General features: G+C 42.9%; 1 protein-coding gene across 2 annotated transcripts; it reads left to right on the top strand.

Moving 5' to 3' along the window:
* Positions 1 to 7,159: 7,159 nt before the first annotated feature.
* RPL19 (ribosomal protein L19) lies at positions 7,160 to 11,856 on the top strand. 2 transcript variants are annotated; one of them, XM_043964023.1, is made up of 6 exons: positions 7,160 to 7,307; positions 8,698 to 8,804; positions 10,142 to 10,264; positions 10,737 to 10,857; positions 11,180 to 11,290; positions 11,663 to 11,856. In XM_043964023.1, the coding sequence occupies exons 2-6, from the start codon at positions 8,699 to 8,701 to the stop codon at positions 11,784 to 11,786; spliced, it is 585 nt and encodes a 194-aa protein (XP_043819958.1). In that variant the 5' UTR covers positions 7,160 to 7,307; position 8,698; the 3' UTR covers positions 11,787 to 11,856. The 2 variants fall into 2 exon arrangements, with proteins under 2 accessions (XP_043819958.1, XP_043819957.1); XM_043964022.1 differs by lacking the exon at positions 7,160 to 7,307 and adding an exon at positions 7,332 to 7,465.
* Positions 11,857 to 12,083: the final 227 nt, after the last annotated feature.

Here is a 12,083-nt window from a genome sequence, read left to right as displayed (position 1 = left end):
AGAGGATGGCAGGAGAGAGGAAGACTCACTAATTTTAAAATAAGATCCAAGGGGCAGCTAGGTGGTGCAGTGGATAGAGCACTGGCCCTGGATTCAGGAGGACCTGAGTTCAAATCCGACCTCAGACACTTTACACACTTACTGTGTGACCCTGGGCAAGTCACTTAACTCCAATTGCCTCACCAAAAAAAAAAAATAATAATAATAATAATAACATCCAACCTTTCTGTCCCTCAGTTTCCTCTTCTGAAAATGAGGTTTAGACTACATAATTTCTAAAGTCCCTTCCAGCTCTGAATCTTATGATCTGACGATCTTTGATTTGGGGCAAAGATTTGGGCAGAGCAGCTGAGAGCCCCTAACCACCACTACATTTAAGGAGGGAGCCAGGTGGGAAAGAGTGATAGTTGGCCTGCCTCACAAGAAAGAATTTTGTAAATTGTAAAGTCCTACGTAGGTGGAGGCCATAGTGATAATTGTTATTGTAAAGTGTGGGGCCAGAAGGCCAGGGGATGAGAAAGATAAACAAGTGGTGGATAGAAGGGTCCCTTTGCCCTAAACAGGGCTTGATTAATTTGGGTTGGGAGTGGGGAGGGGCAGTTGGAGAATATTTATCAAAAATACTTCTTGGGGCAGCTAGGTGGCGCAGTGGGATAGAGCACCAGCCCTGGAGTCAGGAGGACCTGAATTCAAATGCGACCTCAGACATTTGACACTAGCTGTGTGACCCTGGGCAAGTCACTTAACCCCAATTGCTTCACACACACAATATTTCTTGCTATTTCAGTAGAATAGTAGGAACTTTTTCTTTATTTTTTTTGTTTTGCTTTGTTTTTCTACTTTTTAATCTATCCCCAATGCCTAGCATTGTACTACTGTTGGTTGACTTGAAGTGAATTGGTCCACTGAGCAATCAGTTTTCCATTATGCAAGGTTCTGATTAGCCAGTGATTGGATTATCCAGACACTTCTGTTTTCACTCTTAGTGGCCCTTCCTTTAGTAGGGATAGGTAGGGCAACAATCACATTCTACATGATATCAGATTCATTTTTCTACAAGAAAGGTAGTTTGGTGTCTCAGAAAGCTGTCTCTCCCCTTCGCGCCCCGCCCCCCCCCCCCCCAGTCAGAAGCCTGAGTTCTCAAATCCTGGGTTTGACATTGGCCTAGTTTTGTGACCTTGAACAAGTAACTTCTCTGAGTTTACATATCTGTAAAATGGAGATAAGTAATATTTGGACTGCCTTCCTGGCAGTGTTGTTTAGTGGACAGAAGGCTTTCAAAATTTTATGCTATTGTTTCATCTTAATAAATAATAACTGCCACTTGTACAGAGTTGTAAAGTTTCTAAATCAGCATTCGTAGATAATCTCTTTTATATTTCATAACAACCCCAAGATAAGCACTTCAGGTATTATCTCTATTTTACAGATGAAGAGACCAAGGCTCAGAAAGGTTATGTAACTTATCTATGGTAAAAGTAAGAATCAGAGACAGGATTTAAATCCAGGCCTCCCTCACTTTTCTTTTTCTGGGCAATTGGGGTTAAGTGACTTGCCCAGGGTCACACAGCTAGTAAGTCTCAATTGTCTGAGGCCAGATTTGAACTCAGGTCTTCCTGAATCTAGGGCCGGTGCTCTATCTGCTGCGCCACCTAGCTACCTGCCTCCCTCACTTCTTCTTTTTTTTTTTTTTAAGTGAGGCAATTGGGGTTAAGTGACTTGCCCAGGGTCACACAGCTAGTAAGTGTTAAGTGTCTGAGGCCAGATTTGAACTCAGGTACTCCTGACTCCAGGGCCGGTGCTTTATTCACTGTGCCACCTAGCCGCCCCTTGCCTCCCTCACTTCTAACTCAAGGTTCTATCACTTCATCTACTATATCAAAATGGTTCCCACTCCGTTTCTCATTTCTTCTTCTTCCCTCTATTCCTCTAAAGAAATGCTATTCAGATGCCTCAAACACTGCCCCACAGGACAGGTTCTGGGAAATCATGTTAAGCTAGAAAAACTTTTGGAGCCTGGCCCCACTAAGGGATTGTATATCTGGTGCTCAAGGATCACCAAATTAAGCCTAAACTAGATGTCCAACCCAGCTAAGTATGTGGAGGTCCATTACCACATTGGTGTCAGTGATATTTTGGTTTGCTTTGTCTTTTTGGCCAAAGAAACTCTTCAAGGTCTACTAATTCATAGAGATGTTGAAGTCTGTACATACACTATTAGAATGTAGCCTCCCGGAGGGCAGGGAGGAGCCCTTCATCTTTGTCATCTTTGAAAGGCAAAAGATTTATTATCTTTGAATCTCTAGAGCCTAACCCAGTATCTTCTGTAAATGAAAGGGTCTTAATAATAAAAGTGGATTAATTTAATTAGTAATTGTGTGACAACTGAATCACACGGAAGTTGGGGAGGGGGAAGAAGGACCAATCTATAAATGAAAGGAATCTCCATTATAACAGATCCAACAAATAGCCACCCAGCCTCTACTTGAAGACCTCTGATGTAGGAGAACCTACCAGCACCTGAGGGAGCCTGTTCCACATTTGGACAATTCTCATCATTAGGAAGGTTTTCCTGAAATCAAACCTAAATTTGCCTTTTTGCAAATTCCACCCATTGATTCTGGTTCAACCCTTTGGGGCCAAACAAAACATGTCTAATCTGTCTTCTAGAACAGTGTTTGGCACGTAGTAAATACAGAATAAGTGCTTTTTCATTCATTCTTCCACAAATACCTTTTAAGATCTGCAACATTTTGCTTTTCCTAGAGTCTTCTCTTCTCTAGGCTGAACATTCCCAATTCCTTCAGTGGCTGGTTAAATGACATGAACTCAAGGCCTTTCACCATCCTAATTGTCTTCCTTTGCACCATTTCCATTTTGTTAATATTCTTCTAAAACCAGGGCACCCAAGACTCAACACAATATAATCAGGCCTGGGCAGTGTAAATAAGGACTATGACCTCTTTCCTCCTGGAAGCTCTGCCTCTTAATGAAGCCCAAGATCATATCAGCTTTTTGGGGGTTCCTTATCACAATGCCGACTCATAGTGAGTTTGCAATTAATTAAAGTCCCCAGAACTTCTCCAAACAAACTGCTGGCTAACCATGTCTTCCCTAACTTTTATCTTCTATTGTGAAATTGATTTTTTGAACCCAAGTGTGAAACTTTACATTTATCCTTAGGGAATTTCATCTTAAAAGACTCAGCTCAGTAGAGCTGGATCTTTACTGTCATCCAGAGTTTTATTTTTGTCTCTCAGCTTCATGTTATATGCAAATCTGATGAATGTACCCTCTTTGCCTTTAAGTTATTTTTTCTTTCTTTTTTTTTTTTTGCGGGGCAATGGGGGTTAAGTGACTTGCCCAGGGTCACACAGCTAGTAAGTGTCAAGTGTCTGAGGCCAGATTTGCCCCCCCCCCCATCTAAGTTATTTTTTTTTTTAAAGTTTACTGGAGAGTGTCTGCCAAGTTAACATTTATCCTCTTTTTTTTTGGGTGGGGCAATGAGAGTTAAGTGACTTGCCCAGGGTCACACAGCTAGTAAGTGTCTAGTGGGGCCAGATTTGAACTCAGGTTCTCTTGAATCCAGGGCTGGTGCTTTATGCACTGCGCCACCTAGCTGCCCTGCCAAGTTAACATTTCATTTAAGGGGGAGTGGCTTTGAAGGAAAAAGCAGTTGTCACAAATGGAAGCTTAGTGGTTTTTTTTTTTATGGTGGCAAGAATTGGAAACTAATGGGTTACCCATCAATTGGGGAATGGCTGAAGAAGTTATGGTATATGTAGGTGATGAGACACTGTTGTGCCATAAGAAATGATGAAGGGAACAGTTTTGAAGAAACCTGGTGGGGCAGCTAGGTAGCACAGTGGATAGAGCGCCTGCCCTAGAGTCAGAAGGACCTGAGTTCAAATCCGGTCTCAGACACTTAACACTTACTAGCTGTGTGACCCTGGGCAAGTCACTTAACCCCAATTGCCTCACTAAAAAAAAAAGAAGAAACCTGGGAAGACTTGTATGAACTGATACACAGTGAAGTGAGCAGAACCAGGAGAACAATTTTACAATTACAGCAATATGGTAAAGACAAACAACTTTGAAAGATTTAGGAACTCTCATCAATACAATGACCAAAAACAATTACAGAGGATTCCAGATGAAACACATTATCCACCTCTTTTTGTTTGTTTGTTTTGTTTTGGTGAGGCAATTGGGGTTAAGTGACTTGCCCAGGGTCACACAGCTAGTAAGTGTTAAGTGTCTGAGGTCGGATTTGAACTCAGGTCCTCCTGACTCCAGGGCCCGTGCTCTATCCACTGTGCCACCTAGCTGCCCCTATCTACCTCTTAATAGAGAGTATAGATTGAGACTTTTTGGGGGGCCAGGGGGGTGGGACATGGGGGATGGGACATGACCAATGTGGGAATTTTTTTTTTTTACTATTCCTGTTTGTAAAAAGGGTATTCCTTTTTTTTTTTATTTCTTGATTGGTGAAATGGAATAGAATCTGAATGAATCTGAAAATAAAATCTGATATAAAAAAAAAATAGAGGCTTTGGATTCTTAGTGAGAACCCAACCATATGCTCAAAATTTAGAGCTGAGAGGGATTAGAAGTCATATAACCTGTGAGGAAGCTGATAGAGAAAGAAAGCAGTTTACCCTTGGTTATATAGGGAAGATCTGGAACTGGAGCCTAGGTTTTGAGATCCTAGCTCTGCTGGGTTTTCCACTGCACTACTACTTTGCTGATGTGCTGCTTATTTTTGTTTTTGTTTTGTTTTGTTTTGTTTTTTTTAGTGAGGCAATTGGGGTTAAGTGACTTGCCCAAGGTCACACAGCTAGTAAGTGTTAAGTGTCTGAGGCCGGATTTGAACTCAGGTCCTCTTGAATCCAGGGCCGGTGCTTTTTTATCCACTGCTCCACCTAGCTGCCCCTGTGTTGCTTATTTTTAACCTTCTTGCATCTCAAAGGGCTTTAACAATGATTCTCTCAAATCATCTTCATGGTAGCCCCCCCCAAAGATCTGACAGAGATTATTTCTGCCCATTTTACTTTCATACTTCAAGGATTGGTGATTGTTGCTCTTTCATGGTAAGGGCTATCTTCTTTTTCCCCTTCAGGTTAGCAAACATTTATTGTTTTTATTGTGTGCAGAAGACATGGGGAAGATACAAAGTTTGCACAGTTTAGATAAAACACTGGGTCTCAGATCTCAAGGAGCATGCAGTCTATGTCTGCTAGAAGGTAAGATGTAAATACAGAAAACCACATATACAACAATAAGTGCACTGGAAAGATACAAACATATGAGGTCTGAAGGAAATGGTTATTAACATTACCTCATTTAAAGTAGCATGTTATTCACAGAGAGAACAGTATGGGTTATTAGGCAGAGGGATCCTGCCTTGGATTGGAATGAGAGAAAAGGCCTACATCCCTTGTATCCAACTTGGGCTAGGTACTTAACTTCAGAGTGTCTCAGGTAACTCTTTAGGACTATATTTATAGATAAGTTGCGTATCCACATCAGTGGAGGGAGGTTCCATATTGGGAATTCCCCAAGTTGATGGAATTACAAGAGAGACTGTATCATTTTTCATTTTTCTATCTCCAGCCTTCCAAAGATGTCTTGCACATAATGTTTGTTGAATGCAATCTTAAATGTTTCTTCCTTCTGAGTCCACTGCTGAACTCTGGGGATACGATTTAAAACAAAACAAAACAAAATCAATAAAACCCCTGATCTCAAGATGGGATATGGACGAGACCTGTCATTTCATCAGTGTGGGAGAAACCCCGGTTTGGAACTTCCTTCTGTTAATGTAGATCAACACCTTCTCTTCGCTTGTAGCTAAGTGGCTTGTTCCATCACCTTCCTGGTATGTGTCAGAGGCAGAACTGGCCAACTCTGTCCACTAACTAAACCATATGGAGTATGGAATCTATTAGCGTGGGGGGGAGGTATTTCAAGGATCACCTTTGCTGGTGTGATGATTCCTTTGACAGACACGGATCATTGTCCTCCCATTCCATACTAGTCCCCAATCAAGGAACTAATACTTTCCTGTACTTCCCTCCCTTCTGGGGAAGATAATCTATTCAACACAGCCTATCTGCCTGAGGGTGAGCAGGGAGGGGAAGGAGGTAAGGAGCTTATTAAGCATCTACCTGGTGCTAGGAACAGCGGTAATCGATTTACAAACATTATCTCATTTAATTCTCAAACATGTTTCATCCCTCTACAACCCATCTGGCCCCAGAGCTCTCATTTGCCCTGCCAAGCAGAATCAGAGACTGCACATCTCTGCATCTCGGCTCCCTATTCTACCATTTTCTGAGACTGAAAAATCCCTATTATCTCTGCTGAGAAAGACTACCCTATGGTTCCACTCAACATCGGTGCTTCTAGTTCTAAGTGGTCCTGGCTGAAGCTCCCTTCCTTGCTCCCTCACACTTACCTGCTAGTCCCAACTTTCCTCTGAATCTGACTCTTCCCTACCCTCCCTTTGAGCCCTCTGTAACCCTAGTTCCAGTGTGGTGGGTTTTTTTTTTAACCTAGTTCCATTGTTAACAAAGTGTCCTTCCTATGACTGTACCCTCTTTCCAGAAATTAATTTTTAGTCTATTTTTATGAATATATTTGTTTCCTATTGATAGACTGTAACTGGCTTGAGGGCAGGGTCTGTTAATTTCATTTTTCTGTTTCAAGGGCCTAGCACAGTTTCTGATACAAGGTAGGTGCTTAATAAATGCCTGTTGTTTTCTCCCCAAGCCTCCCCTTCTGTTCTCAAGTCCTGTGTCAAGGAGAGGGGAGGAGGGGAACAATCAAGAGGAGTTAAGAGTAGAAGCTGGAAAAAATAAGAGTTTCATCAAAGAATATCAGATTTAGCGCTGGAAAGTCTTAGAAATTATCCAGGGTGTCCCAAAAGTCTTGGTGCGGCTTTAGTTCGGGACGCCACGTATTTCCTTCCACCGAATTTAACAAAACTTCAAGGAGTAGCATAGATAACTCCCGCTTCCCCCCCCCCCCAATTCCCCCCCCAATCCCCGGTCCCCCCCCCCCCACCTCTGCCACGCCTGCGCAGTTCACCGGATCTAATTTCCGTCGATATCGGCTACTTACGCCACTTCCGAGCCACCCACCAACCCAACACCCACAGGCCGGATCCACTTTCTACGCAAGCGCACTGCGCAGCACCTTCGGATTGTACCACTTTTCTAAGCGGGGAGGGGTAATTTTTCTGCCGTTCTTAGATCAGAACGGGACTCTGCGTCTAACTTGGCCCCAATTCCAGCTGGATACTAGAGGTAAATGGAATTTGGTTTGAAGGAACGGCAAAAGAGGGGCGGAGCTGGAAGTCTGGGAGGGGTGTCTAATGGCCTCTCCCCTACGCTGATAATGGGAGGGGCTAGGCCTGCGTCTTTCTCTCTCCCTTCCTTTTCCGCACTGCGGCTGCAGCCATGAGGTAAGGTCTGCGTCTAGCTCTGTCCCCGTTCTCGGACTACCCCTTACCCACCTGGCCCAGCCGGGTTAGGCCCAAGGCACTGGCGTGGGATTTTTGCATTGAGAGAGGGTGGCCGAGGGAGTTGGCGCGGGGCGTATGGGACCGGGGTCGGGCGGCGCCAGAGGCGGAGATAGACCAGGCCTCGGCCTAGGCTTCAAACTAGGCCTCGGCCTCGCATGATGGGGAAAGGGGGAAGTGTTAGGGGCGAAACGGGCTAAACTCGCGCCTGAGGAGGTCTGCGTGGTGCTGGCCGACCCTGGACCTGTCTTTATTCTTCTAAGAGCCTCGGTCCTTTTCTCTATTAACATGGGGAATACGGTAGCTGTTTGTTCTGCCCCACGAGGTGGAGTTAAGTTCGGTCCTTTGTAAATTACAATGGTTACAGAAAGTCAAACTTTATAATTAACCCTAGGTAGCTTGAGGTAATGGTGGTAAGAGCACTGGTTTTGAAGTCTGTACTTGAGTTTGAACTCTACCCAGGGCAATTAACTCCTTATCTGTTAAGAGGGGTGGACGAAGTCTTATGGTCATCTGATTTAAGTCATCCAGTCTAGTTACCTTATAACACATTTGGAAACTGAGGTCCCCCTTTTAAGTCACTTTCTTTCACGTGGTTAAAGCTAGGACTCAGACTCGGGTCCTTTGATTCCAAATCCAGTGTTTTTTCTATTTTACCAAGATGTTATTGTGAATTCTAAAGTCCTGCGGCCACAAGCAAGTTGGTTCAATGTAGATCTCAGTTTCCTTGGGTAAAGTGGGGATGCTGGTACTCGTATTATTTATTAAACTACCTCATGGGGAAGTTCTGAAGATCTCAAGAAAGAGTTTACAGGGCTTTGTTTCACTGTAACGCCTGAATTATTCTCCCAAATCCACTGACCTGGCTGGGCTTCCCTGAAATAAAGGAAGGTAACAACATAGTAAACTGAGATTCTTGGGACTTGTTAAGAGGAAAAGGGAATGAGACAACTTGTCCATTTCCTTAACATAATCTTCTTTCAAGATATAGTGCCTGTACTCTTTCTCCATTTAGGAAAATTCTACATGAGGGTCTGTAGTATAGTTTAAATGGTAAACTTGTTGGGGAAAGACTGCTAGGTGTTGGTTTGCCCTTGTGACAAGGGGATTTAGCTTGAAAAATAGGATTGTTTGTCCCTTTCTGACTTTCTGTTCTCCCACCCTCCAATTTGCAGTATGCTCAGGCTTCAGAAGAGGCTTGCCTCTAGTGTCCTTCGATGTGGAAAAAAGAAGGTATGGCTTGACCCCAATGAGACCAATGAAATTGCCAACGCCAATTCCCGTAAGTACCCTTTGGGTTTGTGGACATGGATGGAGTTTCTTTTCTGAGTGATTGTGTTTCCATATTTTCTAAATATCTTCAAACTTGGGCATTCTTTAGGACTCGCTCTACTACCTTGGAGTTTTAATTTGGTATTGGGGAAGGGCTGGGCAAAAATTGAGAATCCTTAGGATCTCTCTCCCCTCCCACTCTAATTTATGTGTGTAAAATGGAACTGTTTTAATAGCAAGTATCTGATATTCTTGATTCAGACAGGTATCGCCTCCATAAAAAGTCTTTAATTGGTATCCCTACCTCAGATCCTTCTTTTCCAATCCATTTGAGATACAACTACCACAGTGGTATTTTTAAAGCATGGACACTTTCCTGTTTAATACATTTCAGTGGCTCCCAAAGTCCATTAAATCAAATACAAACTTGCCTCTGTTTTACATTTTAAAGCTCTTTATATACTGGTTCCAACCTACCTTTCTGGGCTAAAATATTTTTTCCACCTTCATTTACTCAGCCTCTTAAGTCAAATTTGCTTTGCTTTTAGAACACAACAAGCATACCATCTCCCTTTTCTATGCCTTTGCATAAATTATTGTCCATGCCTGGAGTACACTTAAACCTCAAACACTACTTAAATGTGACTTTTAGTGATTTTTCTCCTCCAGATTACTACCTGTGCGTCTTTTCCTAGAGAGAAGGGAAGGTACTTGCCTTGAAGGCAGGGACTTTTGCTTTTCTTTATGTCTCTAGTACCTGACATAGTATGTGCTTGACAAATTCTTATTGATTCAATAAGCCAGATAATAGAAAAGAACTGTAGTCTAGTTCCATGGTCAGGTGAAAAGCCAAAGGGGATAGTAAGTAATGATAGGAATTAAAGGTGCCGAACTTAGGGAAGAGTCGGGGCAATTTGGGCTTTCAGCATGTACTTTTTGAAATATAACTATATCAGGAAGATTATATAATTGAATTAAACTGTCCAGAGTGCCTAAGCCTAAGGAAGATAAAATTACAAGTAGATTCCTGCCCTCATGAAACTAGTTTGATGAAATAAGACGTGGTGAAAATCATCAGAAAGGAAGGGAGAGTAAGAATAATACAGAATTGAGTAATGCTTCAATATAAAATTGATGCCTTGCTTGATCCTGCTTGCTATTTTTACTAAGAGCTTTTTTCTAGATGTGTGTGGTGGCAGAATATGAAGAAAACCCTTCAACTATGGTAGTATCAGTAATTATCTAGCTGGAGTCTGTGTGTATGTGTTTTGAGAGTGGGAAACATTTTCTATATTCCACATCCCAGTCCCCTTACCCTAATTCTAATTTTACTGATTGTATCCTTAGGTCAGCAGATACGGAAGCTGATTAAAGATGGGCTGATTATCCGGAAGCCTGTTACTGTGCACTCCCGTGCCAGATGCCGAAAAAATACTCTGGCTCGACGGAAGGGCAGGCACATGGGCATTGGTAAGTACTAAGATATGTCAAAGGTGGATCTTGGACTTGGGTTGACCTAACTCATGGTGTCATCAATTTATAATGAAGACTTATAGAAGCGTTTGAATCCAATCTTTATGACATGGGGAAACTGAGGCACGGTTGAGTGACTTGCCCAAGATCACACATCTGATTAGCATTGTGAGCAGCAGGATTTGAACCTAGATCATCCTGATTCCAAGGCTGACTTCTTGTCTCTAAAACCATCCTGTCACTGAATAGGGAAATAAGTCTTGTTTTTCTTTTAAATTTGAGGGTGATTGAGCAGAAGTGTTCTTCTTGCTCTGGGCACTTATACATTGGATTGACATGTATAAGCAGCTGGTCTTGATCATGTGTCTTGAGTCACAATTCTCTTGGGTTGGGGGAGTATCACTATGAACCCAAGAAAAAAATATTGTACCCTCCAGAAATCTGGCTAACACTCCAAATTTTCTCCCAGGTAAGAGAAAGGGTACTGCCAATGCTCGTATGCCTGAGAAGGTGACCTGGATGAGGCGAATGAGGATTCTACGGCGTCTACTCCGAAGATACCGTGAATCCAAAAAGATTGACCGCCATATGTAAGCACACCTACCCCTTAGCTGCTTGTCCCACTTTTATTCTAATTACGTAAAACTAGGTCTGTATCCAGTTTGCTTTGGATTAAGACTCAAGTTCCATAGGTAGTGTGAAGCCCCTTGCTGTGTTGTTTATTATCACAGGATGAATGTGGAGGGAAAGGAAAGAAGCCAAGCCCTTGTCCTGGCAAGTTAGGCCAGGACTGATTTCATCTTTGTCTTTGTACCATAGTGCCTGCCACAGGGTAGCAGCTTTATGTGGAAATGAGGGGCAGTAAGTAGGTGGGCAACCTTGCTGGATCTACCGGTCTCTTCTTACTTTCAGGTACCACAGCCTGTACTTGAAGGTGAAGGGTAATGTGTTCAAGAATAAGCGGATCCTCATGGAGCACATTCATAAACTGAAGGCAGACAAGGCCCGGAAGAAGCTCCTGGCGTAAGTTTTTAAGATTCATTCCAAAGTTCCCTTAATGAATTCCCATAGAACAGTTAAAATAGGCCTAAAACGTTTTGTCTTAAATGGTTTTTTGAAACATCTATTGGGTTATGTATGAAACACTTAGATACTGTGTTTTAAGGTAGGATTAGTTCTATCAAGATCAACATTTCTCTGCCAGAGTTAGAACTTAGAGGGAGAGAGTGCCTCTTCTACTTTGGCCTAGCTTTGGAGCCTGTGGTTTAGAGCCCCTGTGGCCCTGGCAGAGCCATAGTGTTTGCAGGAAAGGGAAGATAGTACTGAGTGGGCGCCCCGACAGGGTATCTCAAACTGCTTTCCACTGACTCCACCTTTCTCGTCCTACCCCTTCAGTGACCAGGCTGAAGCTCGCCGGTCCAAGACTAAGGAAGCACGAAAGCGTCGGGAAGAGCGTCTACAGGCTAAGAAGGAGGAGATCATCAAGACTTTGTCTAAGGAGGAGGAGACCAAGAAATGATTCTCCCCTATCTCCTCTGTACATAGTACCCTTCTATTTGGCTCATAAAATAAAACTTGACAGACTGTCAGTCCTGGATGGTCCCGTCTTTTTATCTTGGCCAGGTTTTGGCTTTGCTTTTGTTTGGCACAGCCATACTATTGGGGTTTTATTTCAGGATGTTTGCACATTTGTTGTTTTGAGATAGCCTATCACCACCATCAGTCTGAGTTGAAGGACCAGTCTACTGTGTAGGTGTGGGAACAGAGAAAAGCCAGGGTTTGTTTTGTTTTTTACAACTGCGGGGCTTTAGTTCTG

Source organism: Dromiciops gliroides, chromosome 4, assembly GCF_019393635.1.
Source record: "Dromiciops gliroides isolate mDroGli1 chromosome 4, mDroGli1.pri, whole genome shotgun sequence".
Taxonomy (NCBI): domain Eukaryota; kingdom Metazoa; phylum Chordata; class Mammalia; order Microbiotheria; family Microbiotheriidae; genus Dromiciops; species Dromiciops gliroides.
Note: the sequence above shows the minus strand (reverse complement) of the source record. Positions and strands in the feature narration are given on the sequence as shown.

Excerpts from the sequence above, each read along its gene's own strand:
- RPL19 (XM_043964022.1), top strand. Across the intron at positions 10,858-11,179 it reads AAAAAGATTGACCGCCATAT|GTACCACAGCCTGTACTTGA; the intron begins GTAAGCACACCT and ends TCTTACTTTCAG. Across the intron at positions 11,291-11,662 it reads GCCCGGAAGAAGCTCCTGGC|TGACCAGGCTGAAGCTCGCC; the intron begins GTAAGTTTTTAA and ends CTACCCCTTCAG.